General features: G+C 44.5%; 1 protein-coding gene, 1 non-coding gene and 1 pseudogene across 2 annotated transcripts in view; all 3 read right to left on the bottom strand.

The window, feature by feature from the left end:
* Window positions 1–503: 503 nt before the first annotated feature.
* RAB7A (RAB7A, member RAS oncogene family) overlaps window positions 504–23,306 on the bottom strand; it is a 71,255-nt gene continuing 48,452 nt past the window's right edge. The window contains exons 2-6 of the mRNA XM_042962160.1: window positions 20,773–20,833; window positions 19,106–19,232; window positions 8,664–8,882; window positions 6,947–7,075; window positions 504–2,006 (exon numbers count right to left, since the gene is read on the bottom strand). Of these exons, the coding sequence (XP_042818094.1) occupies window positions 1,911–2,006; window positions 6,947–7,075; window positions 8,664–8,882; window positions 19,106–19,232; window positions 20,773–20,825 (624 nt within the window). The 5' untranslated portion in view covers window positions 20,826–20,833 and the 3' untranslated portion in view covers window positions 504–1,910. The remainder of the gene's footprint in view (window positions 2,007–6,946; window positions 7,076–8,663; window positions 8,883–19,105; window positions 19,233–20,772; window positions 20,834–23,306) is intronic.
* LOC122232548 lies at window positions 13,790–14,686 on the bottom strand (annotated as a pseudogene).
* LOC122236870 lies at window positions 14,702–14,808 on the bottom strand. Its single transcript, XR_006215098.1, has one exon. It is a non-coding gene; the product is annotated as a U6 spliceosomal RNA (small nuclear RNA).

A 23,306-nucleotide genomic window follows, 5' to 3' on the forward strand; every position in this document is an offset into this window, starting at 1 on the left:
AAGCAAAACCTACGCCAACCCTCTGACGTGGCATCTATTCAGTTCCAGCTGGTGACCTAGAATGTTGAACACGGGGCCCCTGCTGCCACATCTTCCTCTCCTGCGAAAGATCAGAAATCCAGAACTATGTGGTATCTAAGTATCAGCAACTATGCCAACCACAACACAGAACAAAAAGAACACAAAGGCTAAGTTATAGTCATACCCACAGGCTGTGCATGGTCCACAGGCAACCAACACTCGGTAGCTGCTCCTCTAAAGGGACAACGTCTTCTCCATTCAGAGTCCCCAGGCCCCATCACTGTGATTTAAAAAAAAACAAACCCCAAAACTAGGGGTAGGTACTGCACAGCTGGATGTGACAAGGCCTTTCTGCCTCAGAGAACCACATGAGCCCAGTTATGGAGGGCTCTTTAGCTTGATAAAGCACTGGCTATGATTAGCTAACATGGTCTCTACCGAGCCAAGGGTCTAGAAGAAGGAAAAAAGACAGGGCAAAGGCAGATGATCTTTGTTCTTGTTACATTTTATTGGCATCACGTTCATCTCTTTACAGAAGAACTTGGCCCACACCCTAGAATGTAGACCTTTGGAAAAGGGGGAAGTGCTCCGTTAAGCAAGCTACAATGCAGGGGCAGATCCTAGGGAGGGGGCAGAACTGCCAGGGTTCCATACCAAAGAAACAGGTTAATTAATAATGGGCAAGACTGGGAGTCGGTGGGGAAAAGGAGAAAAAGGTTTGCTAGCCTAAGGATACCACAACCCTGAAAGGAGCGCCTTCTAGAACAAAGGTAAAATCACTAGGACAGATCTGTTAGGATTTTCCTTTCCCTCTTATCAGTAGGATGCTGATCTATAGGGGATCGAAGTGTGGAAGTGGGGAGGGGAGGAAAAATGAGAATTTTAATTTCTGAAACAACCATTTATCCATTGCACGCACCACTGTATTATGCAAATCAACCTTTTGGAAAATTTAGACACAGAAGGGAACTAGACAGTTTTCCCCCTGGAGAGATGAAAAGCTTTTTGGCTCTTAAGTCTTTGATAAAAGGCGTACATAATTCTTGTGTCTACTGTACAGAATACTGCCTCTAGCTGGATTTCTGAATTCTGAGTTGCTAACACTCTGCAATCCAGACAGGGTTCAACCCTCCATCTTACACGCCTGCATTACAGGACTTAAACACATAATCCAAGAATTTCTTACACTAATTTATACATTTTTAATTGGTTGCATATATTAACATGTACTATAAGATTCTTTTCTAAGAAGCATTACATAATAAATGGATACTGTAAAAAGATCTGATTAGTTAAAAGTAACAAGCATTAACAGATACATACAAAACTCAGCCTTATCAGACTGGGTGTGAGCCTGTAATGAAGCATGGGGCACCAGCCTTCCCAAGTGGTAGCCTTCACAGGAGGGAGGGGTGGGGTGGGGGGGTAAAAAGACCACAAGACCGTTAAAAAAATCAGATAACTAATTAGACACAGATTAACTGTAAACAGTTCTCTCTCCCCAGTGGACAAAAAGAATAAGCTTCCGATGCCGACTCCACACCAGAACGATTTCTACAGCTTGCCTGTCCTGGCTGCCATACGAGGGCTGATGCGGTGGGTGGGCAGACCCCGATGGGAGTCATCACAGGCCTGGGCTGGAGTCTGTCTGCTTGTGTCAGGTGTAGGTATAGGGGTGGGTGGGTGTGTGTGTGTGTGTGTGTGTGTGTGTGTGTGTGTGTGTGTGTGTGTGTGTGTAAGGGTGAGTATGTTTGTTGGGGTTTCTTTTGGCAGCTGGATTTGAGAGATGACTTTATGTTTTGTTTGGAAGAGGAGAGGGGGCTTGTGTTGGAAGGCCTAAGTGTGTTCTTTGTTTGTGAAGGACTCTGTGCTCTGCTCTCACTGCCCCTTCAGCAACTGCAGCTTTCCGCCGAGGCCTTGGCCCGGTCGTTCTTGTCCAGTTTGATGGGTTCGGGGAATTCGTTGTACAGCTCCACCTCTGTTTCCTGGGCAGGGAGAGAGAGAAAGGCCTGTTACTCAGGGTATGGGGAGTTTCTGAGCTCAGCTCTGGCCCTCTTCCACTGGGCACAGTGGGCAGGGGCCAGGGGCCAGACCTGGCAGTGAACGGAGGGCTCTGGTGGAAGGCATTCAACCCTCTAGGCCCAAACGGGGGGAAGACAGGTTTTGCAATAACTCTGGGACAAGGTGAAGAGAGAAATTCAGCAGGAAGGGCAGCAATCGACACTGAGCACTCAGGACAGAGCTGACTCATGCTCTCCATCATAATCGAAATCTGGTGGCTTGGGGACCACAGCCAGCTCACAGATGCTTTGAGTGGTCCGTATCATATCATTGCCAACACTTCAGAAGTCAGACTTCAGCATGGGCTGGATCCTGGCAGCTCTTAGCCCTTCCACAAGGCAGGAAGGGGCTGGGGCTGGAGTGCTGGCTGCCCTCTCAGTCCCAAAACATTCCCCTAGGCCCCTATTTGACATTCATTTTTCTGGACTTACGGTCTATTTTCTTTTTCTTCCAAAGTTAAGAGGGTTTTTGTCTCTAAGTGCTGCGTGCTCAGAAACCAGCTATGGATGAATTTTATCACCAACTGTGGTTGCGAGGTCACAGCAGATGGGACTGTGGTCAGTTTAGTGTGACTTTCTGCTGAATTAACAAGTATCCAGTGAGGAGCAGTTTTCTACTTCCTGGTGTAGGAAAATAATCTGTCACTTAAACACTGAGCACCTATGTGCCAGCAACTGTTCTAGGATATGGAGATGAAGCAAGCAATGTTTCTAGTCGCTAAAAGTTGTCTAGGGAATGAGGGCCTGGGTGGCTCAGTCAGTCGAGCGTCTGACTTCTGCTCAGGTCATGATCTCACAGTTCGTGGTTTTGAGCCCCCTGTCGGGCTCTGAGCTGATAGTGTGGTGCTGACTTTGGATTCTGTCTTCCTCTCTCTCTGTCCCTCCCCCACTCACGCTCTCTCTCAAAAATCAACACGGAAAAAAATTTAAAACAAAGTTTTCTAGGGAAAATTATACTATTCACAATAGCTATAAAAGTAAAAACCCCCAAGAATTCACATTAAAAAAAGTAAAAGGTCTACCGAGGGATACAGAGTGTACAATTCAGTGGTTTTTTAGTGTATTCACAAAGTTGGGCAACCATCACCACTAATTCCAGAACATTTTCTTCACCCCATAAGGAAACCCTGCACTCATTAGCAGTCATTCCCTATCCCCATCAGACACCCCTAAGCCTTGGCAACCACTCATCTGCATTTTTTTTATTTTTATTTTTTAATGTTTTATTTATTTTTGAGAGAGAGAGAGAGAGAGAGAGACAGACAGAGTATGAGCTGGGCAGGGGCAGAGAGAGAGGAGACAGAATCCGACGCGGGGCTTGAACTCGTGAACCACGAGATCATGACCTGAGCCGAAGTCGGATGCCCAACTGACTGAGCCACCAAGTTGCCCCTACATTTTTTTTTTTTTTAAATATATTTATTTTTGAGAGAAAGCATGAGCGGGAGAGGGGCAGAGATGCGGGGATAGAGGATCTGAAGCAGGATCTGCGCTGATAGCAGTGACCCCGATGTGGGGCTCAAACCCACAAACCGTGAGATCATGACCTGAGCTGAAGTCGGATGCTAAACTGACTAAGCCACCCATGTGCCCCCATCTACTTTGTCTTAATAGATCCGCCTATTTTGGACACTTCACTTGATGGACATTTGTTTGTTTCTGCTTTTTGGCTACTATGGCTATTTTGGATGGACATGTTTTCACTCTTCCTGAGTATATACGTAGGAGTGGAGTCAAATGGTAACTCTTGGGGTGCCTGGGTGGCTCAGTCGGTTAAGTGTCTGACTCTTGATTTCGGCTCAGGTCATGATCTCATGGTTCGTTGAGTTTGAGCCCCGTACTGGGCTCCATGCTGACAGTGCAGAGCCTACCTGGGATTCTTTCTTTGCCCCTCCCCTGCTTGCCCACTCTCTCTTAAAAATAGACAGACTTAAAAAAAAAAAAAAGATAACTCTTTATGTGTAACTTTTTTGAAGAACTGCCAGACTGTTTTCCATACTGGCTGCACTATTTTACATTCCCACCAGGAGTGTATTTAATATGAAAGACAAAGGATGTGAAAAATGATATGGTTTTATTGAAGGATATCACACAAGACCTAAAATAATAGCTGTTATGGACTGCATCTTTGTGTCTCCCCCAAATTCCTACATTGAAATCCTAATCCCCAGTGTGCTAGTATTAGGAATAAGAAATGAAGGTTAAATGAGGCCATAAGGCTGGGGCCCTGATCGGACAGGATTAGTGTGTCCTTGAAGGAAGGGACACCAGAGAGAGGGGGCTCTTGCTTGCTCTAGGTCTTGCTGTCTGTGATCACGTAGGAAAAGCCATGCACCCGAGAACACAGCAGTCAGCAAGTGGGGGAGAGAGTCCTTAGCAGAAAGTGAATTTGCTGGCACGGTGATTACAAACCTCTGGCTTCCAGAACCAAGAGAAGATAAAAGCCTGCTGTTTTGCCACCTGGTCTATAGTATTTTGTTATGGCATCCAGAGCATACTAATAAGACAGCTGTAATGCGCAATCCCAGTCAGAATCTCAATAAAGTTTTCTACTTGGGTGCCGGGAGCGGGGGGGGAGAAAAAAAAGTGGAACTATAATAAAATTCTCAGCCTAAATGGAAAATGCACCAACATGGCCAAGGGAAAAATACAAACAAGACTGGGGGGGGTGGGGGAGTGGGGGGAGACTTGCCTTATCAGAGGTCAGATACACTATAAAGGCAGTCAAATCAAGACGGTCCAATGCACAATTGCCAAATGGACTGGAGAGACCCGAAATAGATCCCAGTATACATGAACATTCACCTACATAAAGGTAATGCTTCAATCCACTGGGGAAAGTGGTTTTTTAACAATTTGCAACTAATGTTGGAAATAATTGGCTATCCCTCTTAAAGAGAAAGGTGAGACTCTATTTCCGCCTATAAGCCTAGATGAATTCCAGCTGAATCAGACAACACATAAGCTAGATATAGAAAACCTAGAAATTTAAAATGACATACCTGTCTTAAAAAATTACTCTTTTCCTATGGCCCAGGGATAAAGCATAATTGGAAAAGTCACATGCGATGCAGGTAAAGTTAATTCCTGTTCACAGAGTGCTCACAATCAGCGACAGGTGCCCAGGCCCCAGTGCCGCACAGCGGTGGCCTACAGGACAGGGAACCCCGAGACCGGCGGCACAGCAGCAGACCTACAGATGGTGCCGACTGCTCGCTGGTCAGCAGGTAAGAGAAAGGGCTGAAGCACTGCTGCCTTTGAGGAAAACGTTCTGGCAGCATCTTTTACTATTAATTATTTTTTAGAGTTTGAGAGAGAGCGAGAGAGCACGCACGTGCAAGCAGGGAAGGGGCAGAGAGAATCCCAAGCAGGCCTCCTGCTATCAGCTTAGAGCCCGATGCGGGGCTCGAACTCACAAACCGTGAGATCATGACCTGACCCGAAACCAGGAATCAGACGCTTAACCGACTGAGCCACCCAGGTGTCCCTGGCACCATCTTTTAAAAGCACACATACCTTTCAATCTAACAATCTTACTCCTGAGAGGCTAGCATGTAGGAACAAAAAAGCATTATAATAAGGCTACAGAGACAGCAATATTCAGAGAGAAAAACTGACAGTGATGCCAGTCAACAGGGAACTGGTTGAAGGCAACTCCCCATACCTGTTTAGATTCGCATGCAAGTATCAGGAACATTAGGGAAAACATAGCAGGCTATTATTGATCTAGGTGCGAAGGTGGGTTAGAGGAAGCGGAAGAGAGGGAGGCCTAGGCCTCAGGCCTGCACCCTGTTATCCACGTTTCTCAACAGGGGCTATCCTGGCATTCTGGGTCAATCAATTCTTCGTCAGGCAAGACCGTCCCCTTTCATCACGGAACCCTCAGTGCAGCCTCCAGTTGTTCCAGAATGGGAACAACCCATTCCAGTTACCTCCCTGCCCACAGGTCCAGATGCCCCATCCTGCTGAGAACTGCTGCATTCTAGAAACCTGGTTTCCAGGAGCTGGCAGAACCTGCCTTGCCCCTCACAGCCACCACGTGCTTCCTCAAATGTTCTCTGCACCCTCTGGCAGGCGCCTCACCTCTGACACTCACTCCCCCCCTAAGTCTGACTATTACAGATGACGGACGATGCCTCATGATGTCCCTTAACTCACTGGCCCTAACGGAGCCACTCAATCAAAAGAGTCTTCAACTCCCACATGCCAACAACAAGAAGTAACTGTTTGTTTTCTGGAAACAGCTGAGTAAACAACATTAAGAAAGAAATTCTCATTCAAGGAATACATTTCCTCGAGTTTCTGGGTAAGCTTTCCTTCTGGTGATCAAATATAACCATTTATGAGGATGACAGGAATGACCCCATCTCATTCAATCTTAACCATCCTGCAAGCAAGTATTCTTTTTTTGTGAGGGGATGGAAGTTCAGAGATGAAACACACACACACACACACATCACCATCACCACCACCACCACCACCACCACCACCACCACCACCACCACCACTAAATTTAATGATGCGTAGCAAACCTGGGATTTGAATTCCAATTGATGCTCTCCTCCAATGGAAGGAGCAATGTGGCCAGGGGCCTCCTAGCGGTCTGATCTCCTAACAGCATGCGGGAGAATAAGCACATACCCGTAAGGGTGGCCCTCAGCCTGTCTTCACTGCCCCTGTCCTATAGAGGTGGAATTTCTGGGAGATTTAGCAAAATGCCTCATTACCTTCCCAGATAAACACATGGGGTTTTCTGGCTACACGGACAAAAGAGCTAGGAAAGAAGATTACGGACAAGGAAGCCAGGCAGGGGCTGGGTTGATGGTCAGTCAGCAGAGGGAGCCAGATAGCTGCTGGAGACCCACCTGTTTAAGTGCATTCCGTGCAATCGTCTGGAACGCCTGCTCCACGTTGATGGCCTCCTTGGCACTGGTCTCGAAGTAGGGAATGTTGTTTTTGCTGTAGCACCAGGCCTGTGCCCGCTTTGTGGCCACCTGGAAGAGGAAGCAGGGTGTATGTGTGCTCCTAATCTAGCACGGCCTCAACCTTCTCTAGAAGGATCATGGTCCCTAGTCTATAGATAGCACAGGTGAGGGAGCAGACCTGGGGGGTGAGGGTGTGCAGGGACACAGCTGCAGACCTGTCCAAGGTCACCCTGCTGGCTCTGCATAACACAGCTAGACCTCAAACCCAAAGCCCATTCTATAATCCATAGTTTCTGACCCTTAGCTACACTTAAAAGGAGTAAGCAGCCAGCCCAAGAAGTATTGAATCATTTCTCCTAGGACCTCAGAGGTCCCAGCCCAGGAAATGCCTGGCAGCTTGGTCTCCAAGGTTCACTGTCCCTTACCCATTACTGCTCATATTAAACCACTTGTGTCACAACCTTGTGTCACAGAATCCTGCTGCTCTCACCAGCACCCCTACCCTCTCCTACCCCAATTCCTTCCCTGAGCCTTAGCCTATTTTCAGGCATGAGGGGACTGTCACTTAGAAAAGGGAGAAAATGAGATCAATGGCCAGAAATAAACCTAGTTATAATTAAGAGTCTATGTTCCCAAGAGAAATGCTATTTGAAAGTGAACCAGAGCAATTTTACTCAAAGCCCAAAGCGCAATCTTTTGCACACATGGAGATCCAGGCAGGCCTCCGAGGTGCAGGAGAGCAGAATTACAAAATCTAATCCCTTCCTTTCAAGTGCAGAAGAAGAACTGAGGCTCAGAAGGCAAAGGCAATGGTCCAAAGTCACAGCCGGTCAGGGGCAGCGTGGGGATTTAAACCAGGTCTCCTGAGCCCTGGTCCTCAAAGGCAGCTGGCCAAAAGGTAGTTCACATTCCCACATATACCTTTCTAGAGCCATTCTGAGCGTAGCAAAGAACCCTCCAAACCACAAGGCACCGTGGAAGCCAGTGCCTCTCACAGGAGGGGAAAATAACAACGGGCCCATAGAAAGCCACCATTTTCCAAGCTCTTCCTGGGTGCCAGGCTTTCAGGTGCAGAGTCACCTGATCCCAGAGTATTCTTGTTATAGGAGTCAACGTTCAGACTCCAAGAAGTATTTCCAAATTAAAAGTGCATGAGCCAGGCTTTAAATGCAAGTCTGCTTTTAAATCCAAAAGACCAAAATGCAGACTGCAACCCAGCCTCAAGTCCAATTATTTCATGGGGACCAAAAGTGATGGACTTGCTACTTTGCTGGCATAATCTCAAAGGGAAAACCACTGCAGACTTTCACTGTCCCTGTGCTGCCACAGAGAAAGCAAAACTGGTATGCCATTACTCGGTTAGGAAGCAAGGCTTTATTCCAAGGGCTGGATGGGTAACTAGTGATCTCTCCCCTCTCCCCCAGTATGGGACTGGGACACACACACACACACACACACACACACACACACACACACACACACAGAGATACTGGGTATTGGTCCTTAAGGCACGTGGCTTTTTACTAATCAAAACTAAAAACAGTAGCCATCTGAAACTTAGCTGCTACTTTTAAAAGAAGGCCCAGCAGCCACGACCTAAATGAGGGTAGATTCGTAAGCCTCCACATTTTCGACTGTCACTACCTTTGGCACTTACTTGTCTGTTTTCGAGGTCAATCTTGTTTCCCAACACCACGAAGGGGAAGTTTTCAGGATCCCGGGGACTGGCCTGGATGAGAAACTCATCTCTCCAGCTATCAAGGGTTTTGAATGTGTTGGGGGCAGTGACGTCAAATACCAGAACGCAGCAGTCTGCGCCTCTGTAGAAGGCCACACCAAGGGACTGGAACCGTTCCTGTCCTGCTGTGTCCCAGATCTGCGAGAGAGAAAACATTATTCCTTGGGGAACACGGCTGTAGGAGTGGGGGACACCAGAGGAAACGAGCTGGATCATGGAGACACTCAGAGACAAGTGACTTCAGAACCAGAGTATCCAGAAGAGCCCTGACAGACAGCATGTGTGAGTGCATGTGTCTGTGAGGGGTGACACTGAGTCCGAACTCTGTTAGAAAATGTCTTTACCTTGATCCAGGTGGTAGTCACACGAACAGATATTTATGTGAAATTCATGATGTAACCTTAAGGTTTATGTACTCTGGGGACTTTTTGGGGGTGACAGAATTACAGGGAGGTGATTACTCACTGAATTGTATATTTAAATTTACACATTTTACTGTCTATCAAGCTTACCTTAAAAAAATCAGCATGTTTTATTTATACTATAACTCACTTAAAAACAAAAAAAGCAAACAAAAACCCCTGACAGAGAGAGATGAAGGGAAAGACAGACAACAAGAACATACTCTAGAATATAGGTGAAAGCCGGCTTTCAGTCTGAACACCATGTACTACTGACCAGCTCAAAGAACTTCACGCCGTTCATTGCCTTGCTAGGTTTGAGAGCGAAGATGGATTCCCTCACTGCCCTAGATTCCTAACAAGGCCACCCTGATCAGCCTGGAGAGATGACAGGTGTTATGAGAAATGGTCCCACATCCCCCAGCCAGTCACCAGGTTTAAGAAAGTGGCTGGGTCAGAAGCAGCATACTATTACCTCCAGCTGACACGGGTCTCCCTCCCACTACTGGATTCACTGTCGGCAGGGAACCCGCTCAGCTTCAGAACACAAGAACTTGGACCATCCTTACAACCCAGATACATACCAACTTTACGTCCACATCACCGGCCAACCACCCCAAAGGCCCAGGGTTTGAACCCAAATGGGGTGTGGATTGGACTACTATGGTTTTATCTCCAGAACCAGATTCTGCAGAAAGATGGTTGAGCTCCTCTGTGAAGCCCTTCTCAGGCAGCCAGTCCTGCCTCACTCCAGGTGATCTGGAACACCTGGGCAACACGTCAAGTGTCCCTAGGCCATACAAAGATTGAGCTCCCAGTTCAGGTAAGAAGAGCACCATACAAGACGAGGGTAGGATGCCTGGTTAGGATGACTTAGGTGCGAGGCCGAAGGGCAGCAGAAACAAACCTAAAGCCTATTAGTCTAACTGCCTCTCATCAGAGTTGGAGGACTAAATGCTGCCCCACCCCCAAGACAACAAGCTAAGTACACACATGTAGACATGATGTGATCTCTAGCGTCACTGGATCCCCAGCAGAGGGGCTGTTGGTGAGGTCTGATTTTGTGCTTTTCGGGTTTCCCGACATCCTACACTGAATGTGCGTCTCTGAGTGAAAAAATGAACCCTTTCTCGTAAGAGAGAGACTGGGACGAAGGGGGACTCGAGAGCTTGGTCACACAATAAGGAAAGTAGAAACAGACAACTATTCCTATAAAGAGAAAATAAGAAAACAAGATTTAAAACCAGAATTTAAATCTAGGCTTGTACCAAAAAAAAAAAAAAATTCCGTTAGAGAAGTAAGTAACATTGTTCTTATGTAAACATCTGGGTAAGTAAAGCCAAAAGAGCCCTCCAAACACTTGGCACACACCGCCCCACGAGACCATTACTCTAGGTGTCCGTGCTGTGGGGTTTTATGTAGCTGAAATCCTCCCCCACACGTCACTCCTCTCTGCCCTGTGAAACACTGCAGCACTTTCTCTGACAGCGACTCACACCTTTATGGATGCCCAACAAACTCAGCAAACAACTTCATTCTTGTTAAAAAAAGCAAAACAAAAAAAAACACCCTGGCTGCCAATTTTCTGTACTTGTAACTCAGTAATGAATGCTAACATACAGAGCCTCTTCTGTATTTCAGGTGCTTGTTTAGGACAGAATCCCAACAGGAGAATTACATAAGAACTCTACCACTTTTGGGTGGAACCAAATGGGTATTTGGAACTCAAATACACAGAGAAGGCAAAGTAAGGGGTTGTTAAAGAGAAAAGCTGAAAAGCTGGGCAGTTATTCTTAGCAACTTTCAAAAATTAATTTATCTTCAAACCTAGAAAAATATAGTCCTATAACTGTGGTCTTTAAAACTTTTTAGTATTTTAACTGAAATATTTTGTTTTCTACATTCAAAACACACCCATATAACTACCTGCTACTCGAATGTGACAAATATTAACACTGACACCTTCATGTCAGTTTTTTTACTATTTTTTTATTGTCTAGTTTTATTTAAATTTTAGTCATTTAAAAAATTATTTATTTTTTCAAAGTTTATTTATTGATTTTGAGGGGGGGGAGAGAGAGAGAGAGAGAGAGAGAGAGAAAGAGAGAGAGAGAGAGAGCAGAGGAGGGGGGGGAGAGAGGGAGGGAGGGAGAGAGAGAGGGGGGGGGAGAGGGGGAGAGAGAGAGAGAGAGAGAGAGAGAGAGAGAGAGAGAGAGAGAGAGAGAATCCAAAGCAGGCTTTGCACCACCATCAGTGCAGAGCCCAACATGGGGCTCAAACTCATGAACCTCGAAATCATGACCTGAGCTGAAATCAAGAGTCAGATGTTTAAACTGAGCCACCCAGCCCCCTACCCCATCCCCCTTTTTAAAAGGAAACAGAGTTAACCCTTCCTCACAGCATTCCCTTTCCTCCCTCCCCAGAAGTAAATGGTTCCTGAAGAACTTTTTAGACAAATGGTATTATCCTATACATCTTTTTTTGCAATTTGCTTTTTTCCCCCCATTTCCAAAAGTTAATGGTTATACAGCATTCCACTTTCTTAATATACATCCTTTATTCCCTGGTCATCTGAGCTGTTTGCAGTTTTTCAAAAAAGCTGCAATGAGCATTTTTCCTAGGCTTCTCTTCTTGTGCCCAGAGGTAAATTTCTCTAGGCTACCTGCCTAGACAGAGAATTGTGCATGTTCAACAATGGAAAGCAAAATGGTAGTCTCTATTAAGAAGAGCTAATATCCCACCAACAGCTTGAGAATATTCTGCTTCCCTATATTCCTGCCCAAACTTGATTTTGTCAGCCTTTTTTTCCATGTCTGCACATTCAAAAAAAAATTTATTTGGAGAGAAAGCCACATGTACATGCATGCAAGCAGGGAAGAACAGAGAGGGAGAGTGACAGAATCTCAAGCAGGCTCTGCAAACCCACAAACTGAGAGATCATGACCTGAGCTGAAACCAAGGGTCGGACGCTTAACTGAACGAGCCACCCAGGTGTCCCTTCACGTGTACATATTTATAGTAACACACTTTATTAACTTAAAAATTTTAAAAATGTTTATTTTTGAGAGACAGACAGACAGACACACAATGTGGGCAAGGGACAGAGGAAAACAGAGGATCTGAAGTAGGCTCTATACTGACACCAGCGAGCCTGATGCAGGGCTCAAACTCACCAACTGTGAGATTATGACCTGAGCTGAAGTCAGACACTCAACTGACTCGAGTCTGGGTCACCCCATGCTTTAACTTTAAATTACAATGTAACAAATTACTGTTAAAATACAATAAAGAGTATCTGGGTAGTACATCTGAATCACTTTAAAGAACTCTATCTACATCAAGAGAGATCTGTATAAAATGAGGAATATATTAGAATTAAAAGGCTATCTAGTTTGCATTTTTCTTAAAATGTATATAAACTCTCACTTGCAACTCAGTGACTTTAATAATAAGTCATGTCTGAATATTTATTTTCTACATGATGGACTCCTTGTTTAAAATGTTATGGTAAAGGGGCTCCTGGGTGGCTCTGTCGGTTAAACATCCAACTCTTGGTTTCAGCCCAGGTCATGATCTCACAGTTTGCGAGCAAGTCCCAAAGCACTGTGTAGGACTCTGAGCTGACAGCATGGAGCCTGCTGAGGATTCTCTCTCCCTGTCCCCCTCTCGTGTTCTCTCTCACTCAAAAATGAATAAGTTAAAAAAAAAAAGTTACAGTATGACATTCTTTTAGTCCTATGGACGGTAAAAAGAATATCTGTTACTGTTTACCATTAACAATTTCAATTATTATTATTTTTTAATGTTTTTATTTATTTTTGAGACAAAGAGAGACCAAGCATGAACAGGGGAGGGGAAGAGAGAGAGGGAGACACAGAATCCGAAGCAGGCTCCAGGCTCCGAGCTGTCAGCACAGAGCCCGACGCGGGGCTCGAACTCACAGACCACGAGATCATGACCTGAGCTGAAGTCAGACGCTTAACCAACTGAGCCACCCAGGCGCCCCATTTTTTTTAAATTATTTTTTTAATGTTTTAATTTATACCATTAACAATTTCAGATAATATTTTATATTGAAATAAGACACTTTTCTTCCCATCTCCATGATTTACTTATTTTATAACCAGAAGTTTGTTCCTTCACCTTGACCTGTTTCTCCCATTTCCCACCCTCCCTCCCCTCTGGTGGCCACCGGTTCATTCTGTGTATTTATGAGTCTGTTTTTGTTTATTCATTTGTTTTTTTCAGATTCCACAGACAAGTGAAATATGGTATTTGTCTTTGATTTATTTCACTTAGCATAGGCCCATCCATGGTGTTGCAAATGGCAAGATCTCATTCTTTTTTTTTTTTTTTTTTTGCGTTTATTTATTTTTGAGACAGAGAGAGGCAGAGCATGAACGGGGGAGGGGCTGAGAGAGAGGGAGACACAGAATCGGAAGCAGGTTCCAGGCTCTGAGCCGTCAGCCCAGAGCCCGACGCGGGGCTCGAACTCACGGACCGCGAGATCGTGACCTGAGTTGAAGTCGGACGCTTAACCAACTGAGCCACCCAGGCGCCCCAAGATCTCATTCCTTTTTTATTGCGAGTAACATTCCATTGTATGTATACGCGTCTTGTCTATTCATTCATCTGTGGATGGACACTTGGGCTGCTTCCATATGAAATAAAACACTCACTGAATATTATAATTTTACTTCAAATCTAATTTTAGTTCCAGAGAAGGCAGTACTATCTTAAAGGCTTGGACAAGGTTTTCTTTTTCTCTTACTCCAGGAAGATCACTTAACAGCAAACACTTGAGGGTTTTACTTAAGTGATGCAGAGAAATGATGCCTTTGTGATAGCCCCACACAGAATTGTTTCCATTTCCAACACACTTTGTTGTAAATTTTTAAGTTTACAAAGTCTCAACAGTGATCCTCAATATCATGACACGTGCATGACCTTATCTTTCTAGCATGCTGTTAGTGCTCTGTGGGACCAAACCCGATGCTCAGGATTTAAGAGCCGGTGCATCAACTGCCTGAATCCTGTCTGTCTAGGGAGCCTGCTGAGAGGTCGTTACAGTCCTTCTGTCAACTCTCCTGGCCACGGCAGCGCACCACGGCCCCACCGCACAGTAGCCACATGGATGCTGTCCCTTCAGGGTTGACATCCACTTTATTCAACCAGGCCCAGAAGTATCTGGAGTCACAGGACCACGGGAGTTTCTTTAAGCCACACAACTGCTGGAAAGTTTTTCCCGAAGGCATCATTTGATAGCGTCGGAGAAGCGGAGGGTGTAAGGAAGAGGAGGTGTTCCCTGCACCTACAGTGGTCCAGCCTGCCCTGTCACCTTTTTAAATTTGCAGTTCCCTGCAGTTAAGCCATTGGAATTAAAGGCTTCTTCTCATAAGCCTGCTGATGTCTTTTGTCCAGTTATCCAGTGGGTTGTCTGTTGACTGGATACTATGATGCATTATTAACATCTTCTTCTGGTCTGTGGTTTGTTTTTGTCATTAGGGAGTCTTATTATTCAAATGTTTACTTTTTTTTTTTCCTTTCTTTCTTTTTAAAAATATGGAACGCTTCACGAATTTGCGTGTCATCCTTGCGCAAGGGCCATGCTAATCTTCTCTGTATCGTTCCAATTTTAGTATATGTGCTGCCGAAGCGAGCACTCAAACGTTTACTTTAATGTAGTTTACTGTCAATCCTTTAGGATTTTCTCTTTCTCTATTTTAAACACCAAAGGTTAAAAATTTTTTTTTTTTACTTTTAAAGTTTTCATTTTGTATTTTTTTCATTCAGGTCTTGAACCCTCCCTCTTGGTTACTCCTCCTCATTTAAAGGGAAAACCACTGGCCCGTCCCATTTACTGTGTAACTCCACTTTGCTAGTCTTCTGGAAGCCACCTCTCTACTCAGTGTCCAGCTGGGGGTGGCTTGTTTGTGTGCTCTCTGTTCCCTTGATCTGTCTCTGACAATATCACAGTTTAAATTGCTATGGATTCAGAGTAAGTTACCTTTAAATTTTTCATGCATACTTGATTCCATCTAATGTTTACTACTGACTGATTTCTAGCTTCTTCCTGAACCATGTAAGGAATTTAAAAAACCCACAGCAGTCACTAATCTTCCTCCACACATTAAATTACAGAGGTCCAATCCTGGTTTTCTATGATAGTTTAGAAGTTACATACTCTTACTATTATGGTCATAATTCTAACAATAAATACATGTATACAATTAAAGTTGACCTCAATTTATCTTCCTAACCTTTCCAAATGAAATCACTTTCCTTCTGTCTGAAGTACATCTTTTAGAATTTTCACCGTGCAACTCAAGGATATATGCTTTCATTCTTAGTATTTTTAGTAGAGACAGAATACTGTGGTCAAGGTTTCTTTCAGAATATATTCCACTGCCTGGTGATCTCCACAGTTACTGTTTGGAGTCAACAGCCTCATTTCTGCTCCTTTTCAAGATCATCTTTTTTCTCTGGATGCTTTCAAGTTTGTCTTTTTTTTTTTTGGAGAGAGAGAACGACCAAGTGCACGCAGGGGAGGGGGGCAGGAGAGGGAGGGAGAGAATCCTAGCAGGCTCCATGCTCAGCATGAAGCCCAACGTGGGGCTCGATTTCACAACGGTGAGATCATGATCTGAGCCAAAATCTAGAGCCACCCAGGTGCCCCTGTCTTTTTTTTTTTTTTTTTTTTTTTTGTAATTTCATTATGATTCATCGAGATTTCTTTTTTATTTATCCATCTTGGGAGTTTGAGCTTCCTCAATCTGTGGATTGGTGCCACATCAGTTCTAGCAAATTCGCAGCAAATATTATCTTTGATCTTTGTTTTGAGATTGATTAAAAGGAAGTCTGACCTATCTATTGAATCCTGTTTGTACCTCTCCTACCATTCTTCATTTCAGCTCTCTTCTAGCATACTGATCTGTTGCTAAAAACATTCTCGGATTTCCACCTTTTGGTTATTGTATTTTCTTTTTATAAATTCTATTAACTTACACACTTGTTTAGTTTCTTCTCTCCAGATATCTAAGATTGTCTTATTTCTCTGAAATATAAAAACCACTCTGAAAGATCAGGGAACTTTCCATTGGTTCTTGTCTTGTTTTCTTATTCGGATCATCTTATTGCATGTTGCTAAAAGCCCGTGAAAAATATGTGAGGATTCTTCAAGATCCACCTTGATGATGCCTTTGTCCAGAGATGATGACTCTCATTTACTTCTAGTCTTTCAAGCTGCCTGCAACAGCATGAGGGCCAGCTGTGCCTTTCAACCTTTCAGGAACACGTTCTCTGGGGCACCTCGGTGGCTCAGTCGATTAAGTGTCTGACTTCAGCTGAAGTCATGATCTCATCGTTCATGAGTTTGAGCCCCGCACTGGGCTCTGTGCTGACAGCTCAGAGCCTGGAACCTGCTTCGGATTCTGGGTCTCCCTCTCTCTGCCCACCCCCCACCCCACCCCTGCTTGCACTCTCTCAAAAATATTTAAAAAAAAAAGGAACACGTTCTCTTTCCCACTGTTTCCAGACTCCAGTGACCAGTGGTTCTTCAGATGGTGTTCACTCCAGTAGTGCAGCAGTATAGGGTGCAAGCTTAGTAGGGTATGTGGGCTCTATTATAATGGCCCCAAACCCAGGAGGACCTGGGGTCTGACTTCTGAATCAGCCCACATCGCCGTCAAAACCACAGCTTGGTCCTATAGCTCTGTTTCTCCTAGGTACAGGATGCAGCTTTTAGTCTGACTGGTACACATGTGGAATCCTCAGGTGCTACTTTACTCTAGTACCCTGAAGCTATTCTGTTCCTTTCTGCCTTCTATGGTTTCTGAGAACTCCTCTAACTGTTGTTAAGTAATCAGTCTCTTCTCTTCAGAGACAGATTTTGCTTGTTGGTGTTCTGCAGTTTTGAGTTTCCCAGGTAATTTGCTCACTTCTTACAGCTTACTGTTTTCTTCAGGTGTCTTTAACCTGCAGTTTAACTGTTCGTTTGTCTTATTTCAATGACCATCTTTTCACTTCTTGAAGTTCTACGTTTTCCATATCCTCATTTTTTATAGTGTCCTTTTTCTCTATGGTTTCTATTCCCTTTCTAAACATCTCTAGTCGTTGGGAACATCTTTTGTGGTACGTTATTTCCTCATGTGGCTATGAGCTCACCTTCCGTTCTGAGGTTGCAAGTCTTCCTATAAAATGGTCTCGACTCTGCTTGTGTCAAGAGTGGCAGGGGTTTATAGGTTTATGTCAAATTCTTTAACATTTCTGTACCATGTAGAGTATAAGCTCAGAACCCACACATGAGCATAGTGGGACTGAGCGTCTCCAACAAGAAGGCAAAGAGGCAAAAGCCCCAAGCTTTTACTTCATGCAGAGCTCTGCCACTTCACTGGATTAAGGCATTTGTTCCTGTTTTCACATCTTTCCAAGGTCCCATGTGAGTGGGAGTCTCTCTCCCTCCCTCTCTCTCTCCAAGGGGATTCCTAGTTCCAGCTCTTCCACCTTTTGTAGTCACTTCTCTTGCCCATGGTGAGTGATAAAACTCTAGTCCTGATTATAAAGTTGCTTTTAAAGCATCATGACAGAAGTCCCTGGGCTTATCACTAGTTCTCAGTTCCATCTTCTTTCCTGTAATCTGGAAATTTCCTTTTCTCTCAAGCTTGGCCTTTAAAACTTTAGTCTGAGCCTGGGTGGCTCAGTTGGTTAAATATCCGACTTTTGATTTTAGCTCAGACCATGATCTCATGGTTCTTGAGTTTGAGCCCCACACTGGGCTTCGGACTGTCAGCTTGGGAATCTGCTTGGGATTCTCTCCCTCACCCTCTCTGCCCCTCCCCTGCTCACATGCACATGTGAGCGCATGCGCTCTGTCAAATAAAACTTAGAACTTAAAAAAAACTTTAGTTGTATTTTAAACATCTCTATGTGTATGTGTGAGGGAGGTGGGGAGGGGAAATCCATATTAACTGCATCCTGGAGGTGTAAGTCAAGGAAGTGTCAAGAGTCTTTATCCTCTGGGAGCACGTCACAGCTTGAGGTCAATGTACATAAAAACCATCTGTAACGCCTGGATCATTCAAACATTTCAGCAAACTTGGCGTTTGCTAGGACTACAGTGGGATAAGAACTATATTTGTCTCAAGAGGCCTGAGTCTGCCAAGGGCATCATTTAATATAGGAAGAAATAACTGCTGTGGAGGTAGGAATTTGAAAAGACAACACCTGGGCTAAAGGTTGGAGACCTGGGGATGGGCAGAGATGGGACAAAGGGGCTGGGCTGGAAGCAGACATGTGCAAGGACAGGGTTGTAAGAGCAGCACATGGTTTGGAAGAGCTGGCAAAAGACAAAAAAGCGAAGAACAGTTTGTAGCCAGAACGCAAAGGCTTTCCAAAGGCCATATGAAAGAACCCGTATTTTATCCTAACTGTTGCAAGAGAAGCCCTTGAAAGATTAAGGTGATACATGCAAAAGCCAGGCTGGCTTAAAAGAAACTCAACTTTGGCGGCTACAGGCAGGACAGATGAAAAGAAGCCAGAAAAACAGGGAACTACATTAATAGCTACTGTAAGAACCTAGGAGAGACCCAAAGATGTTCTGGCCTAAAAAACTATGCAAGGATATTAAAAAAGGCAGGAGTTAGACATTTTGGAGACACAATAAGACAGAGGTCTGTGTGTTTTCAAATTCAGCAAAAACAAAAACAAAACCCCAAAACAGGAAGTCCAATGAAATTTGAACTTTTCTGGAAAGACAATGAAAAATTTCTAGTATGTCTCATGCAATATATGGTCATACTTGATGTCCTGTATTTTCTCGGCAATATCACCTGTGGAAAATTATCCATGAATATAGTAGTAGGAACTGAAGAACAGAGAGGGGAAATGCCTAGGCATGAAAAAAAGGGTTCAGAATGAATGAACTAACAAGATTTGATTGGCAAAGTTGTGACATGTGCTTACCTGCATTGTAACTAGTCTGTCATCCACCATCACCTCCTTTGTCAGAAAGTCTGCTCCTATTGTAGCTTTGTACTGATTACTGAATTTCTTGTTCACATACTGGTTCATGAGTGATGTCTTACCAACTCTGAAATTGGAGAAAAACCACAAGTATAGGTCAACTAGGAAGGAACTGAAAACTGATTCTGGTATTTGCAGCTCTGAAGAGACTTGCCTATCTTGAAAGAAAACAAAGAACTGTAATCACAACAGAGGGCAGTGCCAGCAAACTGCCCAGCATTATTCATTTGAGGTTGTATTTTCTCCTGGGATAAAAATAGAGGGTACAAATGTAGTCCAGATGTTGAAAAGCTGCTTGTAAGTTTTGGTACAAGCACCTCAGATGGTAGAGCCTAATATTATTTTTTCCTTCCAGAAAGATGTCAGCAAATACTCTCCTTCTAAAAGAAGCTACAGTAATAAGATCGTCCCAATATTCCAAAAATATCCCTTATGTCTTCGGTGTCTCTCCATTTAGAGGCTGCTATTCAGTCCAAGAAAGTAATGGCAGGAGGAAGTCACTGGCTGAGAGCAGACATATACACCAGTCAGCCACCTGCTGCTTCAAAGTCTAAAATCTGAAGGAGAAAGCACCAGTATTCCACCAAATCAGAATCTACCTCAAAGTAAGCTCTTCCAGAGATGTCCCCCCCCCCCCCCCCCCCCCCCCCGCCCCAGTATGAGAACTCAGCAAAGAGACAATGGATTTCTTGGTGATGAGATTAGTTAGGGCAGGCTGAAGATGATGCAAAAGCCTTCTTCAAAGCCAACTAGATCACCTTCCTTTCTCACTAAGGAACATTCTTATCTGTATATGCAGAGCACCTGGAAGTACAGTTACAGCTTAAGGAAGTGAGTGTTCTCCAATCCAGGCCACCTGCATCTGAATTTTCAGGGGAGAGGACAGGAGATCCAGAATCGAGTAAAGGCCTGGTGATTCTTTCTGGGCAAGTTTGGGCCTAAAACCGTATCTCTCAATCCTGACAGCACACTAGAGTCACTAAGAGTATGGGAGGGAGACAGACAAACAGACAGATGTGTGTATTTAAGGTACTGCCAACTCGGCCCTACCCACTGGTCTGGAAAAACACCAACTTTTAAAAGGCTCCTCAGGCAATTGAAAAAGCCAGCCAGAGTAGAAAAATCACTGCCTTTTTAAAGGGCAGGGGACTTTGGGATATGGAGGCACACCTGTGTTTATTATTATTATTATTTTTAAAAAGACCCAGCTTTCAGTTGGTCTAAGGTTTCACAGATCACCTCAGAAAAGTCTCCTTTTCTGAGCTACTGCTAGGCCCCACAGCTGCTAGGCATGGCATCAGTGGCAACAAATCTACTTAAACAGCACTCCTCGGTCTAACCAGCTTGGAAAAAAGGGACTCCATGAAACTGCTCTTGAGTTTAAATAGCACCCCCTCCCCCCAAATCATGCCTGAGATCATGGAATGAAGGGTTATATAACAAGAGATCGTTCACATTTCTGCTGTGCCCAAAACAGCTGGAGACCTGGGGCCCTCATGCCACCACTACCAGAGAAGGAAGTGGCAGGTGTCAGCGTGGAGGGCACGGGCTTCAAAGGAGGCTTCATCCAAACCAATGTGTCAGTTCAAATGGTGAGAGCCACTTACCCAGAATCTCCCAGGATGATAACCTTCAGCAACACTTTCTTCCTAGAGGTCATCCTTCAAACTAAAAGGAGAAAGGAAAACACACTGTGAGTGTGACAGAATTACCAAGGCAAACCACCTCCCCTGGCACAAACCTCTCAAGAGACGCAGGAGAACTGTGTCCCGAGCCTTCCTGTTGGCCATCTTGCCCCTTGAAATGGCCTAAAAGAATGGATTCTCCCTCCTGGATCAGTCTGGATCAATGCTCCCAACTTACTCAACAGCTCGGTCCTGTTTCATTCAAGTCACTGTTCAAACAGCACCTCATCAGAGAGGTGATCACTTTATCGAAAGTAGCACCCCCTCTCCCTATCTGCTCTCTATCCCTTTACATGGCCTTAGTTTTCTTCAGAGAACCTACCATTACTTCACATTCGCATCTATTACATCTGTCTGTCTTCTCCCTTTTCCAATAATCTCTGCCAAGACAGATGTATTCCCTGCTGCATCTCCAGTGCCAAGTAGAGAATTATTATCAAATATTGGGTTAGCGTGAGAATAATACCTGACCTGTAGCTCCTGGGATCACTGTTTTCTAGAACATCTTTTAGGCAGCCTTCCCTACCACTGACCATATGTCAGACGCCTAATCTGTGTTCATCTCTATTCCAGAACTTGCCCCTGTTTACTTATCAAGACAGAGTTCCTGTCTTAATTATCCCTCGGTGTCCCAAACCTGACTCAGTGACTTCCAGGAGAGTAGGAGTCCTAAATTCTGGACCCCAATGGCAGCGACTAATCTAAGACTGCTGGAGGAACACTCCTCAGGCGCGGATGGAATCCCCAGCAGGAGGCCTGTGTTCTCCTCCAGAATCAGGAATTCAAGACTGAATGTGAGTGCCTCAAGATTGACATCTACATCTTCGGAGAACCACTACCAAGCTCTGGCCCATTATCCTCACCAGACAGTGAAACAGCTAGGGCAGCAGACTACAAGTAACAAGGCCAGGGTCAACTCTACCTCCTGCCTCCAGTGGAACTGGGGGAAATAAGTGTTTACATGTAAAAAAGTAAATAAGTGTGTTCAATAAAGCCTGTTATTCTTCTACAGTTTGGGAGAACAGGCAGTCAGGACTGGGTCCTAGAAAAGCTACTTTTTAGTTTCATTTTTAACCACCTAGCTTCTAGAAGGCTGAAGCAGATAGTACTGGCTACAGTGTGACTTAAGCATGCAAAAACTGTTCCCAGACTACTTAGATTTTTACTCTGGCTTTGCTACTTATTAGCTATGTGACCTCAGGCAAATTATCGAACCATTCTGTTGGAATGGGGATACAGGGATCAGAGCCATCATGTCCTAAGGATACTATGAGGCCTGAGTGACTAAAATGCTCAGGACGGTCACTAGAATATAGTAAGTAGTTAACAAATGTTGGCTGCTACCGTTTCAATGAGTGTCAAATACAGAGATGTGTAACAGAAGACTCCAGAAGGCACTGAGAGAACCAGGAAATCACAGAGCCTAGACAAGGTAATGAAGCCACACTCCCCCATTTCCAAGTGCTTGGCTGTCAACTGCTCTTTCAACAGGTGGCACTGCAACAAAGACCACAAACTAAAAGGAAATTTTACAACTGACTACTGCCCCATAGGGCAGGGTTAGATAATGAATCCTATGCCCCTGAGGGTGGCGTTTTCCATGGCTTCTCAAAGAGTGCAGCAGTGGGAGCGAGACCAGAAGACAGTTTTACCAGGCATGTAAACCAGGCCCCATGACACACCCAAGGGTCATGCTGTCTCTCACTGCCCAAAGCCTCACTCCCCTGGCAGGTTTACTTAAGACACCATCTCTGCCCACCAGTATCTGTCTATAAAACTCCCATTAGTGCCAATTAGGGGGCAGTACAAGACGAGCTGAGTTTGTGCAAAACCTGTTTCCTTTAGTCTTCCATCATACCTAGTTTCCCGTGCCCCCCCCACACTGTGAGAGGTATACCCCCAAATCACCTGTTACCTGTGGAGCCCCATCACCCCCTCCTTCCTCCCCAGAGACTGCCTTGACCAAGGTTTAAGAATATCAACCCGGGGGACAAAGCAGAAGAGACTCATAAATATGGAGAACAAACTGAGGGCTATGGGAGGGGTTATGGGGGGGGGGGATGGGCTAAATGGGTAAGGGGCACTAAGGAATCTACTCCTGAAATCACTGTTGCACTATATGCTAACTAATTTGGATGTAAATTTAAAACCATAAAAAATAAAACAAGTTAAAAAAAAAATCAACCCAGGTCTGGTCTACATTTTGGGGTAGAGATCAGATTATGACAGTTGGACAAGTTTCAAATTTGAAGGGCAAATTAAGGAAAGGGATAAAAAAAGAGGAGAAACTTTACAAAGAAAGCCTTGAAGAATATTTAGGAAGGATTATGAGAATGTGAAAAGGGATTTCCATAACTTGGTTTAGTGAATTTCACTGATGTACCAAGAATTACTCAATGGCTTTTAAATATTATAAACAAAGGGCAACTGGGTGGCTTAGTCGGTTAAATGTCCGA

Source organism: Panthera tigris, chromosome A2 (assembly GCF_018350195.1).
Source record: "Panthera tigris isolate Pti1 chromosome A2, P.tigris_Pti1_mat1.1, whole genome shotgun sequence".
Classification (NCBI taxonomy): Eukaryota; Metazoa; Chordata; class Mammalia; order Carnivora; family Felidae; genus Panthera; species Panthera tigris.